Source organism: Ursus maritimus, unplaced genomic scaffold, assembly GCF_017311325.1.
Source record: "Ursus maritimus isolate PB19 unplaced genomic scaffold, ASM1731132v1 scaffold_11, whole genome shotgun sequence".
Lineage (NCBI taxonomy): Eukaryota > Metazoa > Chordata > Mammalia > Carnivora > Ursidae > Ursus > Ursus maritimus.
In genome coordinates, this window is record NW_024423453.1 from 2,123,883 (window position 1) to 2,140,184 (window position 16,302).

General features: G+C 37.7%; 1 protein-coding gene across 5 annotated transcripts in view; it reads left to right on the forward strand.

Moving 5' to 3' along the window:
• GSTCD (glutathione S-transferase C-terminal domain containing) overlaps nt 1–16,302 on the forward strand; it is a 148,365-nt gene that overhangs the window by 99,491 nt on the left and 32,572 nt on the right. For all 5 annotated transcript variants that reach the window (XM_008689391.2, XM_040626207.1, XM_008689389.2 and 2 more), the window contains one exon: nt 1,548–1,676. In XM_008689391.2, coding sequence (XP_008687613.1) covers nt 1,548–1,676 — 129 coding nt within the window. The remainder of the gene's footprint in view (nt 1–1,547; nt 1,677–16,302) is intronic.

Consider the following 16,302-nt stretch of genomic DNA (forward strand, 5'->3'; position numbering starts at 1 on the left):
AAAAATAAACTCCAAATTTACCACACTCATCCATCAAATGCTTTTCTCCCCATGTTCTCATTAAGCCGTTGTCCATGAGAATGCTTATTGCTGCAAATGCTAAAAATGCAAATATAATTTTAGTTACCAGCTTTAACTCAATATTGTGTAAATGTTTTTCCCTATTGCAAATAATTTTAAATATCATTATTAAAATATCACCAAAATGTAACTGCATAGTATGTTTTTAAGTAAATGTACTATAATTTATGCAGTCACTGCCACCATTTGTTAGAAGTTTATTATTTTTAGTCTTCTGCCATATGAAATCATTTCCTTGGAGTGACCATCTTTTAGCATAAAAGTCTAGAATTTGATGACTTTAAAAAAATACAAAACGAATGGGGCAGATTCTTTGCTCATGAACTCTGGAATGTGCAAAATAATTACAGTGATTTCTCACAGAAGAAAAATATGAGGAAGAACTCATAGACTGGCCAGAATGACATGTAACAGAATGCTGGGGGGTGGGGAGTATTATTCTTTTCCTTTCTTCGAAAATAAAGGGCAAAATAAATAAGGAATCCTGGGGAAAACTAGCAGGTGTCTGTTTTGTTATCAAGGAAAGTAATAACTTTGTGGTTAAAAGAAGAAAGCTCATAAAGTAGAACCGTGGAGAAGCAGAGGCAGGGATATGGTGTCTTTTCCCCCTTTCCAACAGTTCTGAAAACTTAGAGACGTTGAGCCTTTAAAGGGGAAATCTTGTCTAGAATAATGGCTGGAAAGCTTTTGATACCAACTGTACTCTGACAGGTTTTTTATACAAAGGGATACAGGATTTTTCTGTAAAGACAAGCATAAGGACAAAATAAGGGTAGAACTAGGAATGATAGTGATGAAAGTGACCTAATTCTACCCACTTTTCTCTTTCTAAACAAATAATCCTTTCCAATCTTTGTTGACCTGGATTCCTAACTGGTTGCCCTTCTGTCTCACCCCCACCAATCCATACTATACATTGCAGCAGTGGAACCTTCTTTGGCCACACGATCTGGCTCCTATTACCTCTCCAGCCTCAAGTCTACCCTCCACACCCTGTCCCTCCATCCACCGTCACCACCACAACTACACCAGTTTTCCCAGTTCTTCAAACACACCATTTGGCCTTCACACGTGTTTCTTTCTCTGTCTGAAACACTCCTTCATTCCTCCAGCTGATTCCTATTCATTGCTCAGGCCTCAGTTAATATGTTATTCTCCATGTTAAATGACTAAAACCTTCTTTAGTCATCAAGTCCGACTGTTCTGATAACACACGATGTGTCTTCCATTAAACACTTATACTGTATTATAATTGCCTGTTGCACTTGTATCACTCCATCTGTAAGCTCCAAGAGTTCGAGGACCTTGTTCATTTTTATACCGTGTTATCTGGCATACCTCCTGGCACAGGATAAGGATCAGTGTAATATGTTCTACATTAAAACTATGAAATACAGTAATAATACTTTACCCTAATGTCTGAATTATGTTACTGAATGTACTATTGTTTCCTGGGTGCAATCTAGGTTACATTAATAGAAAACAAGGAATTATCATTAATTCGTGCTAAGAAGAGAAGTGATGAACTAGGTTTAAGCAACATTTGGTTCATTCAAGCAAATATGGAGTATTTTACAGGGATGTTTAATATTGGGGTAAGTAATCAAGCAATTTCAATTTCTTTAATTAAGAAAAATTATATGCCTTAGACTAATTAAAGGAAATACTTTTATATTCTTTCCTAAATAAGTTTATAAGTTTTGTTTTCTATCTCTAAAGTATAGCTTAATAATGAATATTATTTCATTCATAGCACTTCACCATTATATGATAGAGGTAATATTTGTTCCTCTCCCAGACACAAGGTTTATCTTCTTCACCGCAGAATGCCCAGTGCCTAAAACAATGTTTGACATATAGCAAGTGCTTAAAAATAGTTCTCAATTGAATGAACGAATGAATTCTAATAACAATGACCTCCGTTGGCTTGTTTTACATTTTTAAAAGATAATGAAAGAAAAGAAAAACAGAGAAATGTGGCTGTTGTTCCTTGTATTTGTTTTAAATATTTTTTTCTTATTTTTAAAGGACTATATGCTCAATATAGAAAAATACATAATAATACAAAGAAGAATCACCAGTATTTCCACTACTGAGAAATGAGTAGTGTCAAAAACCTTGGTATTTATATATTTATACACACATACAAATGCATATTTACATGTATGTTAACATCATTGTCATCACACTACATAGACCTTGCTTTAACTGAACATTGTCATAAATCTTCCCCTACTCATCAATCATGTTTCTTTTCTTCATGTTGTTATAATGTGTAATTATTACTATGATGGATACCTTACGCATTGTTTAAGATTTTGATACATTTGCCAAATCACGTGCTAGGAAGGTTGTGCTACGTGCATTCCCAGCTGTATGTGTTCACAAAACATACACAATAGGCTGGTCTAGCTGGCACTCTTCTTCACTATCAGAAACTCAGACTTTCATAGTTCTTATGATTTTTGTTCAGTGATGTTCATTTCTTAAATATCGACCACTGGAAATTTGTGGGGTTTATTGTTATCTTTTACAGTGAAAAGGTATGCAATTTGTTTCCTTTGTAGATGTGATCTAAATTGGTTATCTCAAGCCAAGCCTATACAAAGAGAAGTAAACTGCTAATAAGGAAATTCAGGAAAATGCAGACATCTGAAACAGCAAATTCAAATTAACTATATATTTATGTGCAACTTAAATTTTACATGAATGTTGACATAAAGTTTAAAGCTTCTCCCATGAAATGAGCCATTGAGCCCATGCCCATGGTACCAGTACACCAGGCAGAATATTTAAAGTGGCAAGATATTGCTGCCCACTTATTCACCTCTCAAATCACAAAATTTTCATCTTATCAGCCATACATCTTTTTATCCTTCTGTGGTTTATAGGTGCTAAATCATTCTGGTATATTCTTGTAACTTCCAAGGTCATAATTCACTAACACCAGCTGAAAATGTGTATGTCTTTTTTGATGTGATATTTTTTCTACATTTCATAATAGTATATTCATAATGGCTTTTTTCTTTCTTAATTACTTTTGTCAAGATATATAGAAAGTGGATTAAAATTACTTGGAGGATTAAACCAAAATTAGATTTACTCTCAAGAAAATAATTTTCCCTAGGAGGATAATTGAGGTATTGCCACTAGATAAATCAAACTGAATGCATCAGTGGCTCCAACTCTTGTATTAAATAGATTACAGTGAAAATAGTGTAGCCGGAGAGGAAATCAGAATAACTCAGTATTGGAAATGCATTAAAACTGCATTAATCCATGATTTTGTGATATTTCAAATAAAGGTTTAGTTAGCATTTATCTTTGCTTAGTAAATACCTTTTTCTTTTACTATTTTTCTTTAGATATAAAAATAATGATGTAAACCAGATTTTAATGAGAGAATGTTAAAGTCTTAGAATCAACTATCTTTAGGAACTTTAAGCAAATCATTTATATGTAAGAATTAAAATACTAATTATTAGTCTTACCTCCATTAATAAAACAACCCATACCAGGCAAAAATGAATAACTTTGTTAAATTAATTTGATCTGAAATAAGGAAAGAGAACAAATCTAAATATTTTCAGATCTTTTAATTAGTTCTTCCAACATGTCCGCCTACTGTACCTGCCCAGTATAACCAGAATCAGTGAGATAATAATACTGTGTTTGCTCCAAAGAGTCGTCTTGTAGTTTCGGGTTTACATTGTACTTATTTGAGAAATATATATCTTTAGAAATACAAATGCCTAATAAGCTTATAAAAGCATTCAAAATCTCTATACATTTTAACTTGAACAACAATATTCCATTTTTGCTCTTAAATTTTGCCAAAATTAAATATATATATATTATTACTCATTGACTGAAGGGCTTCTGTGAGACAAGCCTAATCATACAGGAGTTTTACATTTTTTACTTTATGTGATATTTACATGATTTATTAATGACATGAAAAATTAGATATAATGGTAAACAAAGAAAATAAACATAAGGGTAAAGAATATGGACTTTAACATTAGGCAACCTTGTGCCAAAATCTCAGCTTGGCCAATTACTAGCCGTATGGCTCTGAGCAACTTATTTAAATCACTAATCCTCAGTTTTTCTGTATATAAATTAGGCATAAAATACCTGGCTCATAGGATATTGATACAATGTAAGTGAAGCACTTAGCAGGTTGTCTGGCATTTAGGAAGTACTCCGTAAGTTGGGCCTCTTTTTACTGTGTGCAGTGTGATCTCTGCATTTAAAAAGGATTGGGTGAATATGATCTATGTCTGTATACTGTATAATAATATTTTTTCTTTATTAGTTTCCGTATTTTCAAAATACCTCAAATTTAACATGTTACTTTTATATTCGTGCTAAGGTAAGTAATAAAGACAGAAAAATAAATATGTGTTTAATATTTCATAGGTAGAGGTAGATAGATAGATGATAGATACTTTATGTAGCCAAGAAAGGCTAATAGGTCCCTAAGGGTTATTACCAAATATCTAAAAGAATTCTGAACATATAAAATGTATTTTTTCTTTCAAAACAAGTAGTTATACAAATACCTTATTATTGGCTCATTCTGATTTTGATTATAATGACTGTCAGTGTCCTGAGGAAAATATAAAAGTCTTTTCAAAAGTAAGAAACACCCAAAAAGGTATTCTATTCCTCCCAGTTTCAATATATTTAGCTGTATGACCATGAATTAAGTATATGTTATGGGTTGAATGTTTGTGTCCTTTTTCAAAAAATTCATATGTTGAATTCCTAAACCTTAATGTCACAGAATTAGGAGGTAATTAGGTCATGAAGGTGGAACCCTCCTGAAATGAAATTGGTGCCCTTGTAAGAAGAGAGTGCTTGCTTCCTCTCCTAGCTCTCTCTCTGTAAACCAGGAAGGGGTCCCTCACTATCTGTAAACCAGGAAGGGGTCCCTCACTATCTGTAAACCAGGAAGGGGTCCCTCTCTCTCTGTAAACCAGGAAGGGGTCCCTCACTATCTGTAAACCAGGAAGGGGTCCCTCACATTAGATCTGCCAGCATCCTGATCTTGGACTTCTCAGCCTCCAGAGCTGTGAGAAACAAATGTTTGCTGTTTAAGCCACCCACTGAATGATGATGTTTTTTTAATTGCAGCCCAAACTAAGACAGTATGTATTGATTATCAACCCTTAAATGGACACTTACAAAAAATTGCTTCACAAATGGATTTTTAAGGCTTTTTATTTAAAAAAGAGGTCTATTAATGCCTTGTTTAATGCAAGATAAATAATCTACATTATTGTGAAAACTTACTTTAGAAGATTATGCTTTTTAAGACCTAACTTACAAGGGATATTCGTATGCATGCTCTCAAACAATATTACAGAAAGCACCATGACTTTGGACAAACACACTGTATTAAAAACATAAACTGTATCAATGCTAAATATCTTTCCCAGCAAAATGTTTTAACTGGATAATTCCAACAGTAACAGTCTTCTGAACCAGATGATAAGGTATTGATTTCTTTTTTCTTTTAATGTTTCTTTATTATATTATGTTAGTCACCATTGTATATATGGACCACAACTTCTTAATCCAGTCATCTGTTGAAGGGCATCTCGGTTCCTTCCACGATTTAGCTATTGTGGACAATGCTGCTAAAAACATTGGGGTGCATATGGCCCTTCTCTTCACTATGTCTGTATCTTTGGGGTAAATACCCAGTAGTGCAATGGCTGGGTCATAAGGTAGCTCAATTTTTAACTTTTTAAGGTACCCCCACACTGTTTTCCAGAGTGGCTGTACCAACTTGCATTCCCACCAACAATGTAGGAGGGATCCCCTTTCTCCACATCCTCTCCAGCAATTGTTGTTTCTTGCCTTGTCAATTTTTGCCATTCTAACTGGCATAAGGTGGTATCTCAGTGTGGTTTTGATTTGAATTTCCCTGATGGCTAGTGATTTTGAACATTTTTTCATGTGTCTGTTAGCCATTTGTATGTCATCATTGGAAAAGTGTCTGTTCATATCTTCTGCCCATTTTATGATTTGTTTGTTTCTTACGTATTGAGTTTGAGAAGTTCTTTGTAGATCTTGGATACCAGTCTTTTATCTGTAGCGTCATTTGCAAATATATTCTCCCATTCCGTGGGCTGCCTCTTAGTTTTTTTGACTGTTTCCTTGGCTGTGCAGAAGCTTTTTATCTTAATGAAGTCCCACAAGTTCAATTTATCTTTTGTTTCTCTTGCCTTTGGAGATGTGTCATGAAAAAGGTTGCTTTGGCCAATGTCGTATAGGTTGCTACCTATGTTCTCCTCTAGGATTTTGATGGATTCCTATCTCACATCGAGGTCTTTCATCCATTTGGAGTTTATCTTTGTGTATGGTGTGAGAGAGTGGTCAAGTTTCATTCTTTTGCATGTAGCTGTCCAATTTTCCCAGCACCATTTATTGAAGAGACTGTCTTTTTTCCACCGGATGTTTTTTCCTGCTTTATCAAAGATTAGTTGCCCAAAGAGCCAAGGGTCCATTTCTGGGTTCTCTATTCTGTTCCATTGGTCTATGTGTCTGTTTTTGTGCCAGTACCATGCTGTCTTTGTGATCACAGCTTTGTAGTACAGCTCGAAATCCGGCTTTGTGATGCCCCCAGCTTTGTTTTTCCTTTTCAACAATTCCTTGGTGATTCAGGGCCTTTTCTGGTTCTAGTTCTTTGAAAAATGTCCTCGGTATTTTGATCGGGATAGCATTGAAAGTGTAGATTGCTCTGGGTAGCATGGACATTTTAACTACGTTAAATCTTTAGATCCATGAGCATGGAATATTTTTCCATCTTTTTGTGTCTTCCTCAATGTCTTTCAAGAGTGATTTATAGTTTCTAGAATAGAGATCGTTTACATCTCTGGTTAAGTTAATTCCAAGGTAACGTATGGTTTTTGGTGCTATTGTAAATGGGATGGATTCCCTAATTTCTCTTTCTTCAGTCTCATTATTCGTGTATAGAAATGCAACTGATTTCTGAGCATTGATTTTGTATCCCACCACATTACTGAATTGCTCTATAACTTCTAAAAGTTTGGGAGTGGATTCTTTTGGGTTTTCCATATAGAGTATCATGTCATCTGTGAAGAGAGACATTTTGACTTCTTTGCCGATTTGGATACCTTTTATCCCTTTTTGTCGTCTGATTGCTGCTGCAAGGACTTCTAGTACTATGTTGAATAATAGCGGCGAGAGTGGGCATCCTTATTGTGTTCCTGATCTTAAGGGAAAGGCTTCCAGCTTTTCTCCACTGAGAATAATATTTGCTGTAGGCTTTTCATAGATGGCTTTTATGAGCTTGAGAAATGTACCCTCTATTCCTACACTCTGAAGGGTTTTAATCAGGAAAGGATGCTGTATTTTGACAAATGGTTTTTCTGCATCAATTGAGAGGATCATATGGTTCCTGAGTCTTTTCTTGTTGATATGATGTATCACGCTGATTGATTTGCGAATGTTGAACCACGCTTGCATCCCAGGGATGAATCCCACTTGGTCATGATGGATAATACTTTTAATGTACTGTTGGATTCTATTAGCCAGGATCTTGTTGAGGATTTTGGCGTCCATATTCATTAGGGAAATCGGTCTGTAATTCTCCTTTTTGATGGGATCTTTGCCTGGTTTGGGGATCAGGGTAATATTGGCCTCATAGAATGAGTTTGGTAGCTTTCCTTCTGTTTCTATTTTTTGAAATAGCTTTAGGAGAATAGGTATTATTTCTTCTTTGAATGTTTGGTAGAATTCCCCATGAAAACCGTCCGGGCCTGGAGTTTTGTTATTTGGAAGGTTGTTTATCACTGACTCAATCTCTTCATAATTAATTGGCCTGTTTAAGAAATCAATTTCTTCCTGTTTCAGTCTTGGTAGTTTATAGGTTTCCAGGAAGGCCTCCATCTCTTCCAGATTGCTTAATTTATTGGCATATAGATGTTGATAAAAGTTTCTAATAATCCTTCCAATTTCATTGGTGTTGGTCATGACCTCTCCTTTTTCATTCATAATTTTATTAATTTGGGTCCTTTCTCTATTCTTTGGGATAAGTCTTGCCAGCGGTTTGTCAATTTTATTGATTCTTTCAAAGAACCAGCTTCTAGTCCTGTTGATCTGCTCTACTGTACTTCTGGTTTCTAATTCATTGGTTTCTGCTCTAATCTTGGTCAACTGCTTCCTCGTGAGTGGATTAGGCCTGTCCCTCTGTTACTGTTCCAACTTCTTGAGGTGAGAACATAAAAACTGCATTTTAGATTTTTCTGTTCTTTCGAGTGAGGCTTGGATGGCTATGTATTTCCCCCTTAGGACTGCCTTTGCAGTATCCCATAGGTTTTGGACCATTGTGTTTTCATTCTCATTGGTCTCCATAAATTGTTTAAATTGATTTTTGATTTCCTGGTTTATCGAGTCATTCCTGAGCAGGATGGTTCTTAGTCTCCAAGTGTTTGAGTTTCTTCCAAATTTTTCCTTGTGGTTGAGTTCCAATTTCAGAGCGTTGTGGTCTGAGAATATGCAGGGGATAATTTCAGTCTTTTGGTATCAGTTGAGACCTGTTTTGTGACCCAGAACATGGTCTATTCTTGAGAATGTTCCATGGGCACTAGAATAGAATGAGTATTCTTTGGTTCTGGGGTGTAGTGTTCTATATATATCTATGAGGTCCAACTCGTCGAGTATGGCATTCAAAGCTCTTGTTTCTATCTTGGTTTTCTGCTCCGGTGCTCTGTCTATTGCTGATAGTGGAGTGTTGAGGTCCCCTACTATTAACGTATTTTTATCTATATGTCTCTTTATTCTGGTTAAGAGTTGGCTTGTGTATCTTGCTGCTCCCCTGTTGGGGGCATATATATTTATAATTGTCATATCCACTTGTTGGATACGTCCTTTAAGGATAATATAGTGCCCTTCTGTGGTTCTAAGTATACTCTTTAGTTTAAAATCCAATCTGTCTGATATGAGAATTGCTACCCCAGCTTTCTTTTGAAGTCCATTGTCGTGAAAGATGGTATTCCATCCCTTTACTTTCAGTCTGAATGTATCTTTAGGCTCAAAATGGGTCTCTTGCAAATGGATGGGTCATGTCTTTTTATCCAATCTGCAACCCTGTGGCACTTTATGGGAGCATTTAGGCCATTTACATTGAGGCTGATTATTGAGAGATATGATTTTAATGATGCCATGTTGCCAGTAAAGTCTTTGTTTCTATAGATTGTGACTTTCTGTTCTGTATCACTCCTGGGGCCTTTTTACTTTTATAGAACCCCCCTTAATATCTCCTGTAGGGCTGGTTTCATGGTTACGAAATTGGTCAATGACTGGCGATTCTGGAAGGTCTTTATTTCTCCATCAATTCTGAATGACAGCCTTGCTGGATAAAGGATCCTTGGCTTCATGGTTTTCTCTGAAAGAGCTTTAAAAATGCCCCTCCAACCCTTTCTGTCTTTCCAGGTCTAATTCTGATACCTTTGCCTTGGTACATGAGAAATTTCTTTGCCCTGGCCACTTTCAATACTGTATCCTTGGATCTAATATTTGCGAATTGCCCTATGACGTGACGTGGTGTAGGTTTGTCATGGTTGAGCTTGGGAGGGGTCCTCTCTGCCTCTTGGACATGAATGTTTGTTTCCCTTGCTAGATTAGGGACGTTTTCAGCTACAATTTGTTCAAATATCTCTACTAGTCCTCTGTTTTTCTCCACCCCCTCGGGGATGCCGATGATTCTGACATTGGAACATTTCATTGAGTCAGTAATCTCCCGTAACCTACACTCCTGTGCATGGATTTTTTTGAGTCCAGATTCTATTTTAGCTTTCTCTTCTACTAACCCATCCTCCAATTCGCTGATACGTTCTTCTGCCTCATTCACCCTGGCCGTCAGAGCCTCTAGTTTTGACTGCATTTGGCTCATAGAATTTTTAATTTCTGCCAAATTCGCTCTCATTTCCGCCCTTAGAGATTCTATATTCTCATTAACATTTTCGTTATACTTTTTTCAAGTCTATACATCATCTTGACCATTGTTACTCTGAATTCCATTTCTGATAATTTGGTTATATCCATATCCATTAGTTCTGTGGCAGAGGCCACAGACTCCTTGTCTTTTCTTTGCTGGGAGGGACTTCTCCTTCTCGTCATTCTGATGAGGAGAGGTTGCGGGGTTGTCCAGAGCCGAAATTATTGACCGGGACCCAGGCCATGCACCCTTGTTTTATAGGGATCTTAGGGATGTGGGCTTCTTGATTTTTCAGCCTGCCTTCTGGGGGAGGGGCCTGCCCCACCGATACTCAGGCAACCCTGTTTGGGTAGAGTCTCCGTGTCCCCTGCAAGGGGGATCAGGATGGGCACACTGTGAGCCGGTGTTTCCAGGCTTTTGTTCTCTGGCGGCTTTCCCTGGCAGTTTGCTGTGCCTCTTCTGAGAGTCAGAGCAGCAGCGGCCGAATCTCAGCCTCTGTCTCAGAACAGAGGGATCACGGAGTATTCTCCACTGATGTTCTGGCCACTTTAACTCTGTTACTGTTGGTGCTGCTCAACCCTGCAGCGTCCAGGGATGTGCGCCCCACTCCCGGTGTCCCAGCCCTCACTTCCAGGGCCGGCACGTCTCTATCCTTTGTGTTTCTAACACCGCCAGCCGCCCCCGTGCACTCCTGGAGCTCCTGGTCTCAGTCTGGTTCCAGTGAGCACACTGGGATTCCGGAGTTCCGTGAGAAGTCAGGTGGCGTGTGCTCCCCGCTCACGGTCTCAGTCTGCTGTCTCGCGGGTGCCGGTCCGCAAGTTTGCCCGCTCCCCCATGCAGGTGGCTACTGCTTCCTGGCGCCCGAACGCGGCGGCTCCCTCCTCCTTCTGTTTATCTTTCGATATCTGTGCGCGGTTTCACGGCTCCCCGCTTGGTACCTCAATACTCAGCGCTGGAGATGTTCATTTGTAGAGATCCAGATGCATCATCCTGCATCTCAGGCTGATTCCGTGGATGTTCAGGCTGGTCTGGTACCTATCCAGCTCGACTCAGGGGACCAGCTGAAAAAGGGGTCCCCTACTCCTCTGCCATCTTAACTCCCCATCAAGGTATTGATTTCTAACAGTATTGGTGAATATTTTCTATATTGTCAATATATATCAAAATCTCAAAACAGTTTATTTTTTAGTTATGTATTTACCTTTTTCTATCTTACCAATAACAATTTTTAATATCCTTGTGGTTTATCAGTGTTGAGTGCTTAATTACAAGCTTATTTCTAGTTATGTATGTTAGTATACAATTATAGAATGTAATTGTATACAATACAATAAATATGCAATTATACAATGTAATTCAGTAACACCTTGGATGAGTAATTTATATAATCCTTGTTTAAAAAAAAAGGAACTTGAGGAAATACATAGTCTGCAGACATAATTTTGAAAAATCATTAAGGCAAAATGGAGGATCTCCCACATGAAGACAACAGATAGAGGTATTTCAACCTCCTTCTCTCCAAGAAAGATCAGACCCCCAAATAACAAGGAGAACAAAAACCAGAAGAATCACAGTCCATCTTTGATGAACCTACGTTCAAGATTCTGTAATTTGAACCATAATATATGAAGGCAGAAAGCAGATTGAAGAAAATGGAAAATTATTGAGCAGAAAAGAGGAAGATCAAACGTAAATGCATGGAGAGAGGGAGTGACTATCAGGAGGCAAGTCACTTTGCTCTCATCGAATCCCAGAAAATGTCAAGAGTTCAGGATACCACAAACCTCAGAGGAAGGGGGTAAGGAAGAGCTGAAATCATGTTTAATTAAGAATATTTAGAGACCCAGATTCCTACCTCCATCTTGTGTACACTCCCTGAGTCCTGCAAGGAACTAGAATTTTATTCTATGAAGAAACTGAGCCAGAGGTGTTCTAAATACAGGGATACTGGCACAGAGGCGGGCAAAGGTGATGTGCGATACTGAAAACGAGGACTCAGTGAGAATGTGTACACGGAATGATGGATCTTTCCCCCTCACCCCCTTTTGCCCTTACTTCAGAACTTCAGAAACTGAAATCGTGTTCTCAAAGAGATCAAAAGAATCAGAGCTGTCCCCAGAGAAAATAAGTACAGATACTATAACTGTAATTAAAAAAAAAAACAAATGAGCAGCTAGCCACCTGACCACTCAGTCACTAGTGAAGCCCACCAGTGTTCAAGCCTTTCATTCAGTATTTCCAGTCAACTTCTTAGTGATTCACTCTTTAATATGAACTGACAGCCAAGGAATATCAAATATGGAAAACTTACAAAACAGAAGATAGAGACCAAAAGAACAAACATAACAAAGGATCTCATCCATGGAGAGATCAGGAAGATATTACATGAACGAAACAAGGATAGGATGAAAAGGGGTGGGGGGAATGAACCAACAGAGAACAAGAAGGAACATCCTGGAAATTAAAATATGTTAACTAAAACTGAGAAAAAAACACAAGTAGAAAATCTAAAAGATGAAGTGTAGGACATCACCTGTAAAAATAGAACAAAAAAAAGAAATAGAAACTGAAATAAACAAATTTTTAAAAAGTGTGAAAGTAATAAAATGCTAACATCTCAAGAAATGTACTTCAGAAAACTCCTGGAAGATGTGCTTCACTAACACAAGAGAGTAAATAAGAAAAAGGAACAAGTGGTATCTAACACAAAAGGAGGTGAAGAGATTCTCAGTGTGATGGCAAAGGGAATCTCAGGACCAGAGCTAGGCAGAAGGCCCAGAAAGCGTGAGTCATTAGTTAAAGGTTAGAAAGCCCAGGAAAGATGTCTTCAGGAAGGAAAAATGAGACTGATTGATTACTTGGCATTTTCATACAGTGGAAAGTTATACAATAGGGCATTTTACAGAGCTTTTGGGTAGGGAGAGGCTTGGGTGTTTAAAAAAAATTGTACAGCACACTTAGCAGTGAACAGTATGTATACAAAGCAACAATACTAAAAACATTACATAATACTTAAAGTTGGAGGTAATATTAAGAGGATGGTGAAAGGGGAAAGGATGTAAATGTAAAAAAAAAAACAAAAAACAACCCCACACAAAAACAAAACTTCATCTTCCATAATGGAAAATCAATAGATAATGTCTAATAGTTATAAATGAAGAGGTAGCAATCTGCATTTATCATATGGGAAAAGTGAAGTGCTAGATTTCAGGAAAGGAAACCAATGAGTTGAAAAGCATTGGCTTTGGTTGCCAGATGTTCTTTCAGGGGTGGAAGAGTGTGTACAGAACAAGGGGCTCTTTGTACGTGCCTTCAAAGCCAATTATCTATAATATAATTGCACACAAGGTTTTAAAGGGGTTGGGGACAGAACATGAGTACACAGTTGGGACCACACCTACTTCTGTCTAGATAGTTGATTAAGAATCCTTCTTTGGGAAGCAAAGGTTCAGAGCCTAATTGGGCTGGGCAAACTTAGAGGTCATCCATTTCAACCTTGTCGTTTTACAGATGGAGCGGTTGAAGCTATCTGTATCAACAGAGGGGCCTAACGAATTAGTGTGAGAGCTGGACCTGGAGTCCAGTTAGTGACTTCCTGTTCACTCCCTCCATCTCAGAAAGGAGCAAATGGAAACATAGAGAACTAGAACAAAGTTTGGCGTCAGGAAGTTTGAGTTTAAATCTTGGCTTCATCGCTTGTGACTTTAGACCAGGTCTTTATGACTAGGTGACTTTGGACATGTTATTGCAAATGGAGATAGTAAGAGCTACTTAACATATTAAATTAAGACAATAATTAAATGATTAAGTCAAAAAATCAATGTAAAGATTTGACATCTAGCAGATACCGAATACATGCTAGTTCCCTGTGTTGTAATTTCAGAAGATAGTAGGACGGATGAAACGAATAAAAAGGGAGAGGATGTATTTGTAAAGAGGAATTATCTAGGATGGAGGCCCCACACTGTTTGAGTTAGGTCCTTGATTTGCTGTGTGACCTAGAACAGGTTACTTACTATCTCTGGGCCTCAATTTCCTTTATCTTAAAATAGTATCTACTTAGATGTTTGCACACCCCTGTTCACAGCAGCACTATTCCCAATAGCCAAGAGGTGGAAGCAACTCAAATGTTCATGGACAGATGAATGGATAAACAAAATGTGAAATATATCTATATCTATATACAGATATATAATTTAGCCAAAATGTGATATATATATAAAATTTCACCTTAAAAAAGAAGGAAATCTTGTCATGCTACAACCTGGATGAACCTTGAGGATGCTAAGTGAAATGAGCCAGTTACAAGAAGAAATACTGTAAGATTCCTCTTCTATGAGGTATCTAAGGTAGTCCCACGCATAGAAACAGAAAGTAGAACGGTGGTTTCCAGGGGCTGAGGGGAAGGGGAGCACGGAGGTTGCTGCAGTTGGTATGGAGTTTCAGTTTTGCAAGATGAAAAGGTTTTGGAGGTCTGATTCACAACAATGTGTACACTTAAGATGGTAAATCTTGTATATATTTTTCCCACAATAAAAAGGTAAATTAAAAAAATAGTACTTCATAGGGTTATTGTGTTAAATGAGTAAATACATGGAAAGCACTTAACATGATGCCTTAATAAGTGTTAAATTTTATATTATTACCGATATTAGTATCACTCCCTATCTCATGAACATGCCAGCTGTTTTTTTGTTCTGTGCTTGTTACTTCTTTGCTTTCTAAACTCCTTTCTACCCTACAAGGCCCTCCTCAAATGCCCCCTCCTTCAGGACTCCCTTCCTGAATTTTCGCTGTCTGAATATCCCCTGTCCCCACTCTGATGCTTCTGTTTGTACTTTTTCAGTGGCACCTACCATATTCTATCTTGTATTAGATACGTTTGTGTACTGCGTGTGTGTTGTTGTATGCGTAGGGTTTTATTCTTCTTTGTATCCCCTGCGAATCACACACATGAGAGACATAATCGTTTATGAACTTCATGAGTTATTTCAGCCTACACGATTCCCAGATTGAGTTGATTAATGTATTAAGTAGTTTGGATACAGTTGTTACTATGACAGAGCATACAAAAGGATCATATTTTTGACCTTTGTATTCCCAGCCACTACCATAACACCAGTATATACAAAATGCCCAATGATTGTTGAATGAATTCTACAATTTCTAGAACTGTAAGTAATTATGGGCCTTTAATGATTAAAAAGAGAGAATAGCAAATTACTCAACAAAATCACCTTCATGTTGATATGGAAGCTATCTACATCGGTTGTCTCGTGGTTTTTTACAGTGTATTTCTTTTAATAAGGATTGGAATAAGACACAAAAATTGAAATGGTTAATGTGACTCTTAAGGCTTAAAATTTATAGGTTTTCATCTGCTTTAAATTTTCTATTTCTCTTGTAGAAATAAATGACCACACATTTGGCAGCTTAAAATAACAGATTTATTTATCTCACAGTTCTACAGATCAGAAATCCAGGTGGGCTCAACTAGTTTCTCTGCTCCAGGGTCGTTAGGTCAAAGTCAGCTGCTGCTTCGGTTTGGCTCTTATCTAAACACTCAGAGAGAGATCCACTTCCAGGATGATTCATGTTGTTGGTAGAACTTAGTTCCATGCAACGTAGGATTAAGGTTCCAGCTCCCTTGCTGGCTCAGCCAGGATTCATTCTCAGCTTCTAGAGCTACCCATGAAAGCCAGCAATGGTTGTTCAAGTCATCTCCTGCTTCAAATCTCTGACTTCTTGTGTCTCATCTCTCTTGCTTCCGGTCTGAGAAAGTTCTCTACTTTGAAGGCCTCATGTGATTCAACTGAGCCCACCCGTGTAAATCCAGAATAATCTTGGTATTTTAAGGTTCTTAATTACATCTGAAAAAAATCCTTTTTGCCACTTGGACGGGTTTCAGGTATGAGCATGTAGACTCATTCCTCCTACTACACCATCCCTGTCTCTTTTTTTTCCCCTTAAAGTTTGTTTATATGACCATGTCATTTCTCCTTCACAATTTGGATTTTGCCGGTCATATCCCCCTGGTGTTGTTTCACATGTTACCCTGTTTCCGAGATTGCTTAGAAATGGGTAGTTAGATATATATTGTAGAGACATAATCAGATCAGGTTTCCTTTGGGGTAAGACTAGATCATAGGTGGTGGTGTGCTCTACCAGGAGGCCCTTATGTCTGGCTGTCTCTTGTGCAACGTTAGCAGCATTAGTGATCATCGACCTCAGCTCCCTTACTTCAGCAA